Raw genomic sequence first — 17,971 nt, 5'->3', positions numbered from 1 at the left:
CGTCAGTAAAGGAGCTTCGAGCCAGTCCGATCGCCATAATTAGTTCAATAGTTAGTACGATGGACGGAAAGCCATTGGGATTGGCTACAGTGGTTGAGCTTACTGTAAGGGGGGGAAGGGGGGGAGGGTTACTGAGCCGGGGATGGGGTGGGGGAGAGTTAAAATGTTGTTGCTCCACCCTTGGTTTAAACCCACCCCGGGTCAGAGTATAACCGAAGGCTCCTGAGTCTGTCATCCATTCAGTTTCTCAAGGGGGTCACCTCTACCCAGAAAGTGGTGGGGATGTGAAAGCCACTAGCACAGGGGGCCATTGCGGTGAATCATGGAGCTGGGGGAGGTCACTGGATGGTCCAGTTAAGCCGAATGTCCGTGTCCGTACTGCAGGTCCCACATGATAAAGGATTTGACTGTCGCAATCTCATCCTGAGCTGACAGCGGCAAAACTGCCCGAAAAAGATCATCATCCAACAAACAGGCAAAACGAATGGGCTGACAGACGGCTACAAGGTATTGGCGAACCCAGCCCAGCCTTGTACACGGGTCGAAGATTCCACAAAGGGGAGGAGGGGTGGGGTACAGTAAGAGGGGTCCCGGGTTCGATTCCCGGCCTCGAGCCTGCTCCGTCATTCAATGGGCAAGGAATTCCATAGATTCACAACCCTTTGGGTGAAGAAGTTCCTCCTAAACTCAGTCCTAAATCTATACTATCTATTCCCTTCATAATTTTTAATGTTTCTATAAGATCCCCCCTCATCCTTCTAAATTCCAATGAGTACAGTCCCAGTCTACTCAACCTCTCCTCGTAATCCAACCCCTTCAGCTCTGGGATTAACCTAGTGAATCTCCTCTGCACACCCTCCAGCGCCAGTACGTCCTTTCTCAAGTAAGGAGCCCAAAACTGAACACAATACTCCAGGTGTGGCCTCACTAACACCTTATACAATTGTCTACGTGGGTTTCCTCCGGGTGCTCCGGTTTCCTCCCACAAGTCCCGAAAGACGTGCTTGTTAGGTGAATTGGACATTCTGAATTCCCCCTCTGTGTACCCGAACATGCGCCGGAGTGTGGCGACTAGGGGTTTTTCACAGTAACTTCATTGCAGTGTTAATGTAAGCCTACTTGTGACAATAAAAGTATTTTTTAAAATGTCGAATTTGACACCACACTGGACAAGAAGCAACAAGAACGTTTGGGGGGGGGGGCGGGGGGGCTGATCTGCGCACTGCCGTGGTGATCCATCTCAGCATCAGAGAAGATTTGCAAGGAACCTGAATGACACGACGGCAACTACTGGCAGGTAACGCGAGCTGGGGAGCACCTTCTGAGGACGTTCATCAGTCCGCCATTTTGACAGAGACTTTAGGGGTGAAGGGAGGCTGCATCCCTGTCTCACTTCTCATTTCAATGGTTTCTATCGCTTCGATGGAGCAGAGAATTGGTCAGGATTGCTGAGACCCCGATTCACCTCACCCGTAAAATAAAAATGGTTGATGCTCGCATTGGCGGAAGCAAGAGTGGGAGGTGTCGCATTCCTTTATTCATTCATGCGTTGTGGACGTGCCCATTTATTGCCCATCCCTAATTGTACTTGAATGACAGCAGCCTGTGGAAATTATAGCTGTTTTGCGGTAGTTTTGCTACAACTGAGTGGTTTGCTGGGCTATTTCAGGTCAACCACATTGCTGTGGACTCTCTCAAGCCACATGTAGGCCAGACCGGGTAAGGACGGCAGATTTCCTTCCCTTAAGGACATTAATGAACCTGATGAGTTTTTGCAACAGGCGATGATAATTTCATGGTCACCGACACGGAGACTAGTTACTTATTTATTTATTTAATTGAATTTAAATTCATCCTGTGGTGGGATTTGAACTTGCATCTTCAGGTCATGGAGCTCTGCCTCAGGATTATTGGTTTAACAATTGAACTGGTACGCCATTATGCTCAAAGATCATTTTCCAATCTTGCCCATGATCACTTCTCAGTCCAGCTGTGCAGCATTCCGACAAGGCTGATTTGACAAGGGAAGTTCCGATTACCAATCTATCCATGTACGATACTTGATTCGATATTTATTTATCATTGTGGAAAAGAAATACATTGGAAAATCCCTGAATCCCGCCTCGTCACACAGTACATCTATAATGGTGCAAAGGAGCGACCGGTGTTCCCAAAAGGATGCAACGATTATCTGGAGATCCCGTGGCTTCCCTTCAGTTGAGATCTTCACCTGGACTCTCCAACGCGACGAGACGTACGGCTGTTTGCGAAAGGTGGATGGGTGGCTTCCAATTGGCTGGTTTCCAAGGCACTTTGTTCTTGGTACATCCGCTGGCGCTGTTAATCCAGCAGGTGGGTGGCTGTGGGGGGATCAGGGGGGTTCAGGGTGGGGGGGGGGGGGGTCGGTGGTGGGGGTGGGGGGAATTCATGGTAAAGGTCAAGGGTTGGATCATGCTCTCCGTGTGTCGCTCACTCTGGGTGGTTTTAAGAGATCTCCTGTTGATGCTGTGAAGACTCGCTGATCACCTGAGGGGGGGGGGGGGGGGGGAAGGAAACAGATGCTGTCAGCAGAGAATCGTCAATGAGCCCCCAACGGAGCAGAAATTGGCCCATTTTCCAAGTGTAAGACGACTGGGAAATGGGCATAAGGCGGAAATATTTAGCATTACCCCCAACTATACAACATATACTATAATATGGCTTTTCCTACATTACAGTAGTGGAGGTTTAGTTAGTGTCCCTGCCTCTCAGGCAGAGGCTGAAGCGTTAAATCCCATCCCAGGACCCGATGGCCAATGGAAGACATGTTCACAATGCGGCAAAAAACCTTCATGCGACCCGAGAAGGTGATTCAAACGTAGGTTTCATTTTTAGCCAAAGGAAATGGCAGCAACGTGGCGCACAGCACATAGGCCCCAACCGGGACTGCCGACCATGGCAGTCCCAATCCGGGCCGGCTTTTAAGGATTGCTTTCTCGCTCCCCGGCTGGTAGGTCTCCACCCATCAATGGGGGGGGGGGGGGGGTAGGGGGCTCGCATTCCAACCAGGTCGCCCCCCCCTGGGTCTTGTAAGGGTTATTACAGCGGCCAGCCAGGTTGAGCATCAACCTGCGAAATCCCTCCAGTGGCAGGTGGTGAGAGTGGGCGAATTTCCTGGTCAGCCACACGGTGGAAAGAAAGGCGGTGGGTTCATCACCACTGTCTCCATTGCTCCAGGCAGTAATCTGCACGTTCCCATAGCAAGGCAGATTCCCTGAGTAAATCATAGATTATCATAGAATTTACAGTGCAGAAGGAGGCCATTCGGCCCATTGAGTCTGCACCGGCTCCTGGAAAGAGCACCCTACCCAAGGTCAACACCTCCACCCTATCCCCATAACCCAGTAACCCCACCCAACACTAAGGGCAATTTTGGACACTAAGGGCAATTTATCACGGCCAATCCACCTAACCTGCACATCTTTGGACTGTGGGAGGAAACCGGAGCACCCGGAGGAAACCCACGCACACACGGGGAGAACGTGCAGACTCCGCACAGACAGTGACCCAAGCCGGAATCGAACCTGGTACCCTGGAGCTGTGAAGCAATTATGCTAACCGCTGTGCTACCGTGCAGCCCACGATGGCGTATAAACCACACGTCACACTTCAAAAGGTGCTTGACTGCCTGTGAAGTGTTTTGGGACAACCCGCGGTGGTGACAGGTGCTACGTCAAGGCACATCTTTACCCTCCAAACACACAGCCGCGGGTTTCGGAATGGTGGGCCGAATGGCCTAGTTCTGTATCTACGACTCCGCAATACTTCAGTCTGCGGTAAGAAAATGCCTAAAGGATAATCAAAGATTCTTCACTTCACCTGAAACTTCAGCTGTTGCATCCGCAGGTCAGTTACCCAAAGAGGAAAAGGAGGCGGGTGATTGGTTGTCATAAAATGGACACAACGCACACCACTGTAGCGTGGCATCGCATGCACCCAATCTGTGCAACCATTGGTCGACTGCGGCTCGAATGCTTTCTACACCGCAAGCCAGTGTGGGCACGCATATGGTACAGTAAGTGCTGTTGATCCTTGGCCTTGTATGCTGCGGCATTTCAAGTGTTCATCTACCTGCTCCTTAAATGCTGCGAGGGTTCCCAGTCCTTGGGAAAGGGGAAAGGTTTCTTACTGTCCACTCTATCTATATCCCTCATAATTTTATACACTTCAATCAGGTCCCCCCCCCCCACAGCCTTTTCTGCTCTAAGGAAAACAGCCCCGGCCTACATTCTTCTTCTACATCGATGTATCCCTCAACCAACACCCAGGCTCAATGATCTCATTAGTGGAATCTTGCTGTGCGCAAGTTGGCTGCCGTGTTTCCCACCATTGCAAAAGTGATTACACCTTAAAACATTGTACTCCATTGATTGTCGAGTGCATTGGGACTTCTGATGCATGAGGAATACAAATCCTTTCCCTCATTCAGGTGACCCATTCCCTTCCCCCACCCCATCGCCGCCTCTCTCTCTCTCTCTGCCTCCAGGCACTCTGCTGCTCTCACCTCTCCATCCCTTGTTTCATAAGTCTTGATGGTCACTGTCTTTTTTGTGTGTACTTCAGCGGCATGCCCCTGCTCAGGGCTGGTCTCTGAAACAAAGACATCACAGGGTTACTCAGGCACCTCTGACTCACGGGGAGGTGGGGTTGCAGAACTAGCTGTGACATTGTGAATTAAATGTCCCGCGTTGGGAGAATCTTTACCTACCTCTAAAACTCAGGGTGGAAAACGATTGGACCGGCACAACAATTCTAGAGAAAAAAACCAATCAGAGAGCATGGTTACTTGCAAGTCAAGACTTTGACGTTAGAACATAGAAAAATACAGCACAGAACAGGCCCTTCGGCCCACGATGTTATGCCAAACTTTTGTCCTAGATTAAGAACAAATTAATCTACACCCCCATCTGTGGTGAATGTAACTCCGTAATTCACACTGTATTGTATGTACATGAGACCATGCATTTGTAAACGCAGTTGCATTGCCCGACCACTGGGGGGAGTAGCACTGGGAATGCTTAGGAGTTTGTACAGGGCTCCACCCATGGCTCCACCCACGACTCCTCCCCCTGGACTGCTGTATAAATACCAATGCTCAGAGCCAGTCGTTCAGTTCATCGAGAGTTCAACGTGGAACAGGCTGGCTCTGTTGTAAGTAGATTAAAACCACTGTTCGTATCTTAAAGCACGTGTCTAGTGAATTGATGGTTCCATCACCATCATTCTACCGTAATCAATGTACCTATCCAATAGCCGCTTGAAGGTCCCTAATGTTTCCGACTCAACTACTTCCACAGGCAGTGCATTCCATGCCCCCACTACTCTCTGGGAAAAGAACCTACCTCTGACACCCCCGCATATCTTCCACCATTCACCTTAAATTTATGTCCCCTTGTAATGGTTTGTTCCACCCGGGGAAAAAGTCTCTGACTGTCTACTCTATCTATTCCCCTGATCATCTTATAAACCTCTATCACGTCGCCCCCTCATCCTTCTCCGTTCTAATGAGAAAAGGCCAAGCACCCTCAACCTTTCCTCGCAAGACCTACTCTCCATTCCAGGCAACATCCTGGGAAATCTCCTTTGCACCTTTTCCAAAGCTTCCACGTTCTTGAGACAGAAAATATTATATGTTCAGCCAGAAACATTTCGATTTAGAACTGATTGAACTGTTAAACATGGATTCTTTATTACCTCTTCTCACCGGACTCCCTCTGCTGGTACATGTGCGTATGGAAACTTCAAGTAGGCAAAATGCACAATGCAATTTTCAGTACACTATATCAGAGTCAACAATTGAACACTGCATTCATTCTGTAAGAGTAGGGATCTTGGAAATGTATTTGTTTTTTCATTAACCTGAATCCTCCAAATTCTTGTTAGGAATTTTTTTTAAGAGCAGAAAATGACATTGTTGTGCCCAAGGACATCACAGCTGATCTCAACATCTCCTTTCACAACCTCATTAAATCCACAAAGTCAAATCCATCTCTTGGATGAGATATTAATCTTGGGTGGAGATCTCATGGGCGATATATTTCAAAGAAGAATGGGGTTAATAGCCCCCACTGTATTTATCCTTCAATTAACAACACTGAGAAACAAATGATCAGGTCATTATCATGTTGTAGTTTGTGGGAGCTTGCTGTGCACTGCGGTGTTATCTATTTTACAACACTGAGGGAGTGCTGCACTGTCAGAGGGTCAGTACTGAGGGAGTACCGCACTGTCAGAGGGTCAGTACTGAGGGAGTGCCGCACTGTCAGAGGGTCAGTACTGAGGGAGTGCCGCACTGTCAGAGGGTCGGTACTGAGGGAGTGCCGCACTGTCAGAGGGTCAATACTGAGGGAGTGCCGCACTGTCAGAGGGTCAGTACTGAGGGAGTGCCGCACTGTCAGAGGGTCGGTACTGAGGGAGTGCCGCACTGTCAGAGGGTCAGTACTGAGGGAGCGCTGCACTGTCGGAGGGTCAATACTGAGGGAGTGCTGCACTGTCAGAGGGTCAGTACTGAGGGAGTGCCGCACTGTCAGAGGGTCAGTACTGAGGGAGTGCCGCACTGTCAGAGGGTCGGTACTGAGGGAGTGCTGCTCTGTCAGAGGGTCAGTACTGAGGGAGTGCAGCACTGTCGGAGGGTCAATACTGAGGGAGTGCTGCACTGTCAGAGGGTCAGTATTGAGGGAGTGCTGCACTGTCAGAGGGTCAGGACTGAGGGAGTGCTGCACTGTCAGAGGGTCAGTACTGAGGGAGTGCCGCATTGTCAGAGGGTCATTACTGAGGGAGCGCTGCACTGTCAGAGGGTCAGTACTGAGGGAGTGCCGCACTGTCAGAGGGTCATTACTGAGGGCGTGCTGCACTGTCAGAAAGTCAGTACTGAGGGAGTGCAGCAGTGTCGGAGGGTCAGTACTGAGGGAGCGCTGCACTGTCAGAGGGTCAGTACTGAGGGAGTGCCGCACTGTCAGAGGGTCAGTGCTGAGGGAGTGCTGCACTGTCAGAGGGTCACTACTGAGGGAGTGCTGCACTGTCAGAGGGTCAGTACTGAGGGAGTGCCGCACTGTCAGAGGGCCAGTACTGAGGGAGTGCCGCACTGTCAGAGGGCCAGTACTGAGGGAGTGCCGCACTGTCAGAGGGTTAGTACTGAGGGAGTGCTGCACTGTCAGAGGGTCAGTACTGAGGGAGTGCAGCAGTGTCGGAGGGTCAGTACTGAGGGAGCGCTGCACTGTCAGAGGGTCAGTACTGAGGGAGTGCCGCACTGTCAGAGGGTCAGTGCTGAGGGAGTGCTGCACTGTCAGAGGGTCAGTACTGAGGGAGTGCTGCACTGTCAGAGGGTCAGTACTGAGGGAGTGCCGCACTGTCAGAGGGCCAGTATTGAGGGAGTGCTGCACTGTCAGAGGGTCAGTACTGAGGGAGTGCTGCACTGTCAGAGGGTCAGTACTGAGGGAGTGTCGCACTGTCAGAGGGTCAGTACTGAGGGAGTGCTGCACTGTCAGAGGGTCAGTACTGTGGGAGCGCCGCACTGTCAGAGGGTCAGTACTGAGGGAGTGCTGCACTGTCAGAAGGATGGAGAAACGAGAATGTTTATAATGGCATAAACATGCAAAGTTTCGGTCACTATTGTGAGAGTTTGAAAGGTCACACGTGAGCTTACACTCCTCCCCATCCCAGTAAAGGGTACAGATACGCCGGGCAATCCGATACGTGACGCACCTGCTCTCTTCCCCCTCCAGCAGTTTCCTGTAAGTGGCGATCTCCACATCCAGCGCCATCTTCACGTTGAGCAAATCCTGGTACTCGCGCAGATGCCGTGCCATCTCATCCTTCAAATGGCGGATCTCTTCCTCCAGCCGTGCGATTGAGTCCGTGTAGCCGGCCGCCTCGCCCGCGAACCTTTCCTCCATCTCCCGCATCTGCCGCATCAGTGACTCATTCTGCCCGAAGAGAGGAGCAATATAAAAGCACAGCGGTGACGGAGGCTAAAGTACAGCCTCTGAGAGAATATCACATTGCATCTAACTTATTTGTGCTGCTTCACCATTAACCCCATTGTAACAAACATCTGATGATCAACCTCCCTGCGCTTTTTCGAAGTTGCCTCATTTGTGTGTCAATTACGCAATAAAATCAGCGTGGAAGGTTAAGTCTAACAATTTACAGCGTAAGTGCCTTTGGAATGATTTGATCACTATTACCTGCTCATTAATCTCTCCAGCCCAGAAAGTGAACAACTTTAAGTGTGGTATATCATTCCTTCAGGTTGTGAATCGTTTTAGGAGTCATTGTTTAATTTTTCTCTCTTTTGCTGCCCCCGATACGACTTATCTTTCTCTCTTCATTTCTCTTTCTATACCTGCTTGGTCTCCAATCCACTCTTCTTCTCAGTCTCTACTTTGTTTCTTCCTTCATCCTTTAATCTCACTGGTTAAAGGGATAGACGGTTGGTCCCAATGTTCACTGATATCCCAGATGCCCCATTGCCTTCGATGAACCATTAACATCTCACACTCCTGACAAGGTGTACAGCAAGTATTTGAAAACTTAAATACAGCTCGCTAGACATGTGCTGATCGTATATTAATTGGAGTTTAATTGCATTCAGGTAGTGGACATTAACTGGGGATTGCCTTGTTCTCCTACATTAGGGAGCAGAGTGGAAATGCGATTGGGTTTGGAGGTGCTTGTTCGTAGTTTAAAAACTTTGCAAATATATAAGTGCTGGCTCCAATTCTATCATTCGCCACTTGGCTTTCTATCAATGTCCCACTCCGTTCAGACTTAAATCATAGTATTTGGAGCACAGAAAGAGGCCATTCAGCCCAACTGGTTTGTGCTAATGTTTACGCTCCACACGAGCTTCCTCCTACTTTCCTTCATCTCACCCTATCAACAAATCCTCACATTCTTTTACACGTCATGTTTATCCACCTGCTCTTGATATGTATCTTTCTCCCCCTGTTTTTTCATGGGATTTGGCCGCCCCCAGCTGGGCCAGCATTTGTTGCCCATCCCTAATTGCCCTTGAACTGAGTGTCTCACCATTTCAGAGTGCAACCACATTACTGTGGGTCTGGAGTCACATGTAGGCCAGACCGGGTAAGGACGGCAGATTTCCCCTTCCCTAAAGGACATTCGCAAAGACATTCGCGAACCAGATTGGTTTTTACAACAATCAACGATAGTTTCCTGGTCGCCTTTACTGAGACTAGCTTTATATTCCACGTTTTATTAACTGAATTTAAATTACACCAGCTGATGTGACACCAGAGCATCAGCCTGGGTCTCTGGATTACTAATCCAGTGACATTTCCAACGAATCCCCCAACTACCCTCCAACCTCTCCCTGGGCGAGTGAGCGCCACGTTCTCACAGGCTCTGGATGAATAGCTTTCTACTGAATTCCCTAGTGGATTTATCAGTAAATGTTTTATGTTGAAGGCCCCCTAGTTCTGGTCCTTCCCATCGTCCCTCCATCCACCCGAGCAAACCCATTGATGATTCTAACGGTCTGGTTTAGCACAGTGGACTAAACAGCTGGCTTGTAATGTAGAACAAGGCCAACACCACGGGTTCAATTCCCACACTGGCCTCCCCGAACAGGTGCCAGAATGTGGCTTTTCACAGTGACTTCATTGAAGCGTACTTGTGACAATAAGTGATTATCATTATTAGGTCTCTATCTCTCCACCCCTCTGTCTTGTCTGTTCCAGAGAAAAGATCCCCAGTCTGTTCAATCTTTCCTGGTGGGTATAACACCCTGATTCTGGTGTCATCCTTGTGAATCATTTTTGCACCTACTCCAGTGCCTTAGTATTCGCTGTGCAAATAGAGAGAGCAGACCATGAGACCACAAGACACAGGAGCAGAACTAGGCCACTCGGCCCATCGAGTCTGCTCCGCCATTCAATCATGGCTGATATTTTCTCATCCCCATTCTCCTGCCTTGTCCCCATAACCCCTGATCCCCTTATTAATCAGGAACCTATCCATCTCTGTCTTAAAGGCACTCAGTGATTTGGCCTCCACAGCCTTCTGCGGCAAAGAGTTCCACAGATTCACCACCCTCTGGCTGAAGAAACTCCCCCACATCTGTGTTTTAAAGGATCCTCCCTTTAGTCTGAGGTGTGTCCTCTGCTTTTAGTTTTTCCTACAAGTGGAAACATCCTCTCCACGTCCACTCTATCCAGGCCTCACAGTATCCTGTAAGTTTCAATAAGATCCTCCCTCATCCTTCTAAACTCCATCGAGTACAGACCCAGAGTCCTCAACCGTTCCTCATACGACAGCGGCCTTTCCACATATTCCATCGACATTTAATTACTGTTGGTCGATATTGACTGGGGTCATTAACCTATCGGTGTCAGCTGAGCACCCTTTCCTCCCAGTCAGAAGGTAGTGACATATTTAAACATGTAATCCAGATTGAAACCCGGTGCGGTACTGAGGGAGGCCGTTTTTGGATGAGTCACTAAGCCAAGGCCCCATCTGCCTTCTTAAGGAGATGCGGAAGATCCCAAGCCACAATTCGGAAGATAACCTCTCCTCGGTGACCCGGCTAATAATTATCCTTCAATCAACTTAAATAAAACCGATTGCCAGGTTATCATATCGCTGGGTGTGGGATCTTGCTGTGCATATATTTGGCAACCGGGCTTCCGATATTACAACCGTGACTGCCGTTAAAAAAAGTCAAGCAGTTCGCGACGTCCTGTGGTTGTAAAAGGTGCCATAGAAATGCAGGCTCGTTGTTTCCTTTGCCGTTACCGATGGAGAATGAATGACATCAAACACTCACTGATCCTTTGAGGGCATCGATCTCGCAGGTGTAGCTCTGAACCTGGTGGCGGTACTCCATCACTTCCTGTTTGGCCTGTCGCAAGGCATCGTTGTTTTTGGTTGCATTCTGATTCAAGTCGGAGACCTGGAAAGGAAGCAAAAAAAACACTTTGTTCATGGGTCATTCCATGGCCTCAAGTTCCGCTCTTTAAGTAATCACACTGGACACCAATGTTTATTTGAATTATAAGGGAGGACTCTTTCCCGGCCCCAGAAGGCCATGGGTTCAGTCGTGAGGTTATCCATTTTGGTCAGAATAACAGCAAACGGGATTATTATTTAAATGATAAAATACTAAAGCATGCTGCTGTGCAGAGAGACCTGGGTGTGCTAGTGCATGAGTCGCAGAAAGTTGGTTTACAGGTGCAACAGGTGATTAAGAAGGCAAATGGAGTTTTGTCCTTCATTGCTAGAGGGATGGAGTTTAAGACTAGGGAGGTTATGCTGCAATTGTATGCGGTGTTAGTGAGGCCACACCTGGAGTATTGTGTTCAGTTTTGGTCTCTTTACTTGAGAAAGGACGTACTGGCACTGGAGGGTGTGCAGAGGAGATTCACTAGGTTAATCCCAGAGCTGAAGCGGTTGGATTATGAGGAGAGGTTGAGTAGACTAGGACTGTATTCGTTGGAATTTAGAAGGATGCAGGGGGATCTTATAGAAACACATAAAATTATGAAGGGAATAGATAGGATAGATGCGGGCAGGTTGTTTCCACTGGCGGGTGAAAGCAGAACTAGGGGGCATAGCCTCAAAATAAGGGGAAGTAGATTTAGGACTGAGTTTAGGAGGAACAACTTCACCCAAAGGGTTGTGAATCTATGGAATTCCTTGCCCAGTGAAGCAGTTGAGGCTCCTTCATTAAATGTTTTTAAGATAAAGATAGATCGTTTTTTGAAGAATAAAGGGATTAAGGGTTATGGTGATCGGGCCGGAAAGTGGAGCTGAGTCCACAAAAGATCAGCCATGATCTCATTGAATGGTGGAGCAGGCTCGAGGGGCCAGGTGGCCTACCCCTGCTCCTAGTTCTTATGTTCTTATGTTCAAGACTGAGATCGATAGATTTCTACATTCTAAAAAATCAAAGGATATGGGATATTGTGGGGAAAATGATGTTGCCATGGAAGGTCAGCCATGATAATGTTGAATAGCGGAGTTGCCTCAAAGGGCAAAATGGCCTATTACTGCTCCCATTTCTTAACCTATGTGCTCATTTGTCATGTGATCCTTCATGGGGTCATGGAGGGAGTCAGTGGTGTGACAGAAATGCAACCCCAACGCCTTTTCCTTTCTTTTCTATCCTTTCTAAATACTGAATATCCCTTGATATTTAATTCTCATCGCTGGTCACCCTGCAGCCATGTCTCCATAATCCCGACTATATCATATGATGTTTAGGGGAGGTGGTGGCGTAGTGGTGTTGTCACTGGGCTAACAATCCAGAGACCCAAGGCAATGCTCTGGGGTCCTGGGTTCGAATCCCACCAGGGCAGATGGTGAAGTTTGAATTCAATAACATTTTGTAACCAAAAGTCTAAAGATGGCCATGAAGCCATTGTCGATTGTTGTAAAAACCCATCTGGCTCGCTAATGCCCTTTAGGGAAGGGTAAATCTGCCGTCCTTACCCGGTCTGGCCTACACGTGACTCCAGACCCACAGCAACGTGGTTGTCTCTTCACAGCCCCTCTGAAATGGCCGAGCCAGACACTCAGTTCAAGGGGCAATTAGGGACGGGCAACAAATGCCGGGCCCAGCCCAGCGACCCACATCCTATGGAATAATAAAAAGTGAAACAATCACCACTGTTTCACTACAATCCACAAGCAGTGGAGAATGGATTCATGAATTGTTGGGATTTGGAGGTTTCTGGCCAAGGTGCTATTTAATGACCATCCCTTTGTTGCTCTTGGCAAGGTGGTGGTGGGCTGCAGTTTGAGGGCAGTTCGGGCAGTTCAACCACGTTGCTGTAAACACCTGTGAACATCAATAAACCCGATGGGATTTTGACAACAATCTAACGGAGATTTGTGTTGCTGATGTTTTTCATCTAGCATTCATCAGGACAAACACAAGAATACCAAATTTCAAACAATCACAACAATTTATACCACAGGAGAAAAGGTTTCTTTTTTTTTGAAAGTAAATGGATTTTTTTAATAAAAGGGGCTGGGGTTTGTCAAGTCTTTGCTGTTTGAATAAACACTCTTCAATTAGAGCTGACGTGAAGGGGGAAGCAGATTGGAGTGGAATTCTGAAGACACTGCACCAGGAGGGTTGCAGACTGATTCCTGCTCCTTCCATTCAGTGACCATACTTCTGGAATTCGCACTCCCTATTGGCCAGAGGGCAAACTTGTCTAGTCTTCAGCCAACGTGAAATGCAGTGGAAATGGAAAGCATGATTACAGCCCCCCCCCCCCCCCCCCCCCCCCCATGCGACACTGCATTCCTCTGAAGTTGCGGAAGCCTGGTTTGCCTGACATTCTATACAGAGGTCCATGATGTGATTTCGGCAGATGGCGCAGTTATCTACCACAATGTCCCAGGCCCGCAGGGCAACTGCGTTTCACTTTTTAACCTCGAAGCGCTTCTTGCCGCCGGCGCTGTTGGCGGAACTCGGAGCGTCCACATCCATCGCCGTCGCCATTTTTCAGGAGAAAAGGTTTCTGACTGGTTGGCAGTTAGCGAGAAACACTCCGAAAAAGTGATATTTTACTGAACCGTCAGTCTCAAAATGCCCAAGGTGGTATTTTCACTCACGTTCTCATGGATTATCAGTCCAGCAGCTCAATGCCCCAAAAGCTGCTGTACAGTAGCCTGGATGGCATTGGAAGTGAAGGCGATTTGTCAGGTGACCCTGAGAGAAAACATGGCCACCATTGGGTATCCTGTTTCCTGTCAAATGCAGCGTCATGAAACCTGATTCCTCAGATGAGGGTTCTCTACTAAGTGATGTGTTAAACAGGGGATCACCAGCATCCTGAGCGGCACGGTAGCGCAGTGGTTAGCACTGTTGCTTCACAGCGCCAGGGTCCCAGGTTCGATTCCCGGCTTGGGGTCACTGTCTGTGCGGAGTCTGCACGTTCTCCCCGTGTCTGCGTGGGTTTCCTCCGGGTGCTCCGGTTTCCTCCCACAAGTCCCGAAAGACGTGCTGGTTAGGTGGATTGGACATTCTGAATTCTCCCTCTGTGTACCCAAACAGGCGCCGGAATGTGGCGACGAGGGGATTTTCACAGTAACCTCATTGCAGTGTTAATGTAAGCCTACTTGTGACACTAATAAAGATTATTATTATCAATCCCATTAACCCCCCCCCCCTATGGCGAGTGGGCGCGATGCCATTTGCATTAAGAACATAAGAACATAAGAACTAGGAGCAGGAGTAGGCCATCTGGCCCCTCGAGCCTGCTCCGCCATTCAATTAGATCATGGCTGATCTTTTGTGGACTCAGTTCAACTTTCTGGCCCGAACACCATAACCCTTAATCCCTTTATTCTTCAAAAAACTATCTATCTTTACCTTAAAAACATTTAATGAAGGAGCCTCAACTGTTTCACTGGGCAAGGAATTCCATAGATTCACAACCCTTTGGGTGAAGAAGTTCCTCCTAAACTCAGTCCTAAATCTACTTCCCCTTATTTTGAGGCTATGCCCCCTAGTTCTGCTGTCACCCGCCAGTGGAAACAACCTGCCCGCATCTATCCTATCTATTCCCTTCATAATTTTAAATGTTTCTATAAGATCCCCCTTCATCCTTCTACATTCCAACGAGTACAGTCCCAGTCTACTCAACCTCTCCTCATAATCCAACCCCTTCAGGTCTGGGATTAACCTTAGTTCCCCGTTCTGTGTGATTAATTGTTAAGCCCACATCCCCATCCCTCACACGGCTCCCAACGGCCCCCAATCCCCAGCATTGAAGCCATGTAACGGACACCGAAGGGCCGAACACGCACCTTTGACTTGTACCATTCCTCGGCCTCCTGGACATTCTTGGCAGAGATACACTCGTACTGCGCACGGATGTCGCGCAGGGCAGCCGTGAGGTCAGGTTTGGATATGTCCATTTCAACCTGGACATGTTGTTCCTGGAGCTGAGCTTGCAATTCCCGCAGTTCCTACACACCAGCAAAGAGGGATCGGGAAGGAAAGGGACAGTTAGAAACCAGAAGACAACCATTTGCACATCTCCCGTTGCGTTGCTCGGTTCAAGGGCAGCTTCACAAGGGGAGGAGCGATTCAGTCACCTTCCCATGAACAAGGCTGCAAAGGATCCCCAGGTACACGTAAACATTTTACATTGCGACGGTGACAGAGTTCTTGTGGGGCAGTGGGTGGCAGTTCCTGTCTCTGAGCCATGAGACAGGTTCGAATCCCACTCCAGGACTCGATGGCCAAGGAAGGTGGGTCCATAACGTGGTCAAACACGCTGAGTGTCAACATGCAAATCCTTCCAACACACCAATAGCTGACGGGGAGAGTGGGAGAGACACCTGCTCAGCCATGTTTGATGTGGAGTGGCAACCCTCCAGGCTACAATCCCCCAGCGACAGACGAGTGACCTGTTCCGGGAATTAGGAGCGATGGAGATGGATGAATATCTGCACTAGTGCATCACCAGGTGCAGGAGGAGAATAGGACCAGTGAAAGGGTAAACCTTTGCAAATGGCTCAAAGCTGTTGTATTGGACAGAATTTCATAAGAGGAAGAAGGCCTATGCTGTCTGGATTATAACACACCTGCAGATTGTTTATCGCTTAACTTCCCTCAGGAAAGTACAACAGCAAATACCTCAAAGAGAAAATCCAAGTCATTTTACCTCCCATGGGTATATTTGTAGAGGGAGCTTTACTCTGTACCTAACTCCGTGCTGTACCTGTCCTGGGAGTGTTTGATGGGGACGGTGTAGAGGGAGCTTTACTCTGTATCTAACCCCGTGCTGTACATGTCCTGGGAGTGTTTGATGGGGACAGTGTAGAGGGAGCTTTACTCTGTATCTAACCCTGTGCTGTACCTGTCCCGGGAGTGTTTGATGGGGACAGTGTAGAGGGAGCTTTACTCTGTACCTAACCCCGTGCTGTACCTGTCCTGGGAGTGTTTGATGGGGACAGTGTAGTGGGAGCTTTACTCTGTATCTAACCCCGTGCTGTACCTGTCCTGGGAGTGTTTGATGGGGACAGTGTAGAGGGAGCTTTACTCTGTATCTAACCCCGTGCTGTACCTGTCCTGGGAGTGTTTGAGGGGGACAGTGTAGAGGGAGCTTTACTCTGTATCTAACCCCGTGCTGTACCTGTCCTGGGGGTGTTTGATGGCGACAGTGTAGAGGCAGCTTTACTCTGTATCTAACCCCATGCTGTACCTGTCCTAGGAGATCACTCCTAACCTCAGTCACCACAAGGGGAACAGTCCCAACTTTTCCAACTTTTCCTCATAGCCGCTGGGCCGGCGGAACCCCGGGCTAAACTCGCCCGGTAGCCGAGATCGGCAAAATTGTGGGGAGTGGCTTGGCAGAAAACTGAGATTTCATCACGAAATGACACCGGTAAACAGACAGGCTGCAGCAGCAGGAATGACAAGTCTGAATCTACTGACATACATCCACTGAAACTGACACGCAGATAGATTTCCCTCTATTTATGTTGGGTTCTTCCCAAAATTTCATATCATAGTCCTCATCTGGTTTATTCGTGCATCTATACGATTATTCCAAAACTAGGAACCAGTAAATAATATCAAAGAACGTAAATTAGTCTTGACCCCTGTCTGGTAATGATTGTTGACTGTGTAAATTGTGCAGGAAATCACTGATACAGGAACCCACAGGGTGGGCACTAATACACAGTTTACATCGTGTGAGTCACATTAGGTAATTTGGACATTCTGAATTCTCCCTCTGTGTACCCGAACAGGTGCTGGAACGTGGCAACTAGGGACTTTTCGCAGTGACTCCATTGCAGCGTTAATGTGAGCCTACTTGTGACAATAAATTATGATTACACATTGCGAAATGTACTTTTCCAGTGGAAAGTGCTGAATGAGAATGTGCAATCAGTGTCGGAATATTCTCCCTTTCCGCGCAAGATAAATGTGTAATTATAAATGCGGAGTTTTTATGCACGATATTTGTTTTCAACAGTTAATTCGAGGTGGGGTCTGAACTTTCAGCCAGGACTGCTCATCCTCGTGCACAGACCCTGGAAAAAGTCTCGCCCCCCGTGACATTGGAGAGTGGAGGATATGGGAGGAATTTAAGGGGCTTTGAATCCCTCGCCACTCACCTCCTCGTGCACCTTTTTGAGGAACGCAATCTCCTCCTGCAGAGCCTCGATCCTGCGCTCGAGGTCCAGACGGGCGAGCGTGGCCGCATCGACGTCCTAGAAATGGAAAGGGCACCTGCTGGGGTTAACTCGGATTGGTCCGTCGCCTGGTAATATGATGCCTCCTCCCAGCTGTCGGCCAGGGTTCTCAAAATAACGCCGGGTGGCGGGGGTGGGGAGATCTTTAAATAGAGATTCTTCGTGATGTGAAGTCGCAGACTTGTTGGGAGGGATGTTTCATTGCTTTATCCTCACCAAACTAAATTATTGGCAACAAAACTCCATCTTTCAGTCCCTTTCCCCCCAGGAGAAGGTGCCCCACCCCCACCTCCCGAAGGACAATAAATGTCAGCCGGATCCCCCAAGAAGGAATTAAAAACAAACCATTCTATAGACATCAGCGATAGGATCCAGGATCTCACACCAGTGGTTTTGCTAAATGTGTTCACCGTTCCTTCATCATCGCTGGGTCAACCCCCTTCCCAACATCAGTACCAACACCACATGGGCTGCAGCAGCTCAGGAAGATGCCACAGAATCATAGAATTTACAGTGCAGAAGGAGGCCATTCGGCCAATCGGGTCTGCACCTGCCCTTGGAAACAGTACCCTACTTAAGCCCACACCTCCACCCTATCCCTGTAACCCTATCTAACTTTTTTTTGGACACTAAGGGGCAATTTAACGTGGCCAATCCACCTAACCTGCACAACTTTGAACTTGTGGGAGGAAACCGGGAGCACCCGGAGGAAACCCACGCAGACACGGGGAGAACGTGCAGACCCCGCACA

At 48.9% G+C, this 17,971-nt stretch overlaps 1 protein-coding gene and 1 pseudogene across 2 annotated transcripts in view; both read right to left on the bottom strand.

Annotated features, from left to right (window-relative positions):
- Positions 1 to 2,046: 2,046 nt before the first annotated feature.
- Positions 2,047 to 17,971, bottom strand: part of desmb (desmin b) — a 34,147-nt gene continuing 18,222 nt past the window's right edge. The window contains exons 3-10 of one of the 2 annotated variants that reach the window (XR_005459827.1): positions 17,143 to 17,238; positions 14,821 to 14,982; positions 10,826 to 10,951; positions 7,744 to 7,964; positions 4,748 to 4,791; positions 4,544 to 4,629; positions 2,424 to 2,526; positions 2,047 to 2,371 (exon numbers count right to left, since the gene is read on the bottom strand). Coding sequence is in view for 1 of the 2 variants with exons in the window: in XM_038790147.1 (XP_038646075.1) it covers positions 2,485 to 2,526; positions 4,544 to 4,629; positions 4,748 to 4,791; positions 7,744 to 7,964; positions 10,826 to 10,951; positions 14,821 to 14,982; positions 17,143 to 17,238 (777 nt within the window). In the remaining variant the exon portion in view is untranslated. Of the gene's footprint in view, positions 2,372 to 2,397; positions 2,527 to 4,543; positions 4,630 to 4,747; positions 4,792 to 7,743; positions 7,965 to 10,825; positions 10,952 to 14,820; positions 14,983 to 17,142; positions 17,239 to 17,971 lie in introns of those variants that run through there. The other variant, XM_038790147.1, reaches the window with a different exon arrangement.
- Positions 13,159 to 13,510, bottom strand: LOC119962193 (annotated as a pseudogene).

The sequence above is a fragment of the Scyliorhinus canicula genome, chromosome 2 (assembly GCF_902713615.1).
Source record: "Scyliorhinus canicula chromosome 2, sScyCan1.1, whole genome shotgun sequence".
NCBI lineage: Eukaryota > Metazoa > Chordata > Chondrichthyes > Carcharhiniformes > Scyliorhinidae > Scyliorhinus > Scyliorhinus canicula.
The sequence above is the reverse complement of the archived record's forward strand: the minus strand, read 5'-3'. Positions and strand labels throughout refer to the sequence as shown.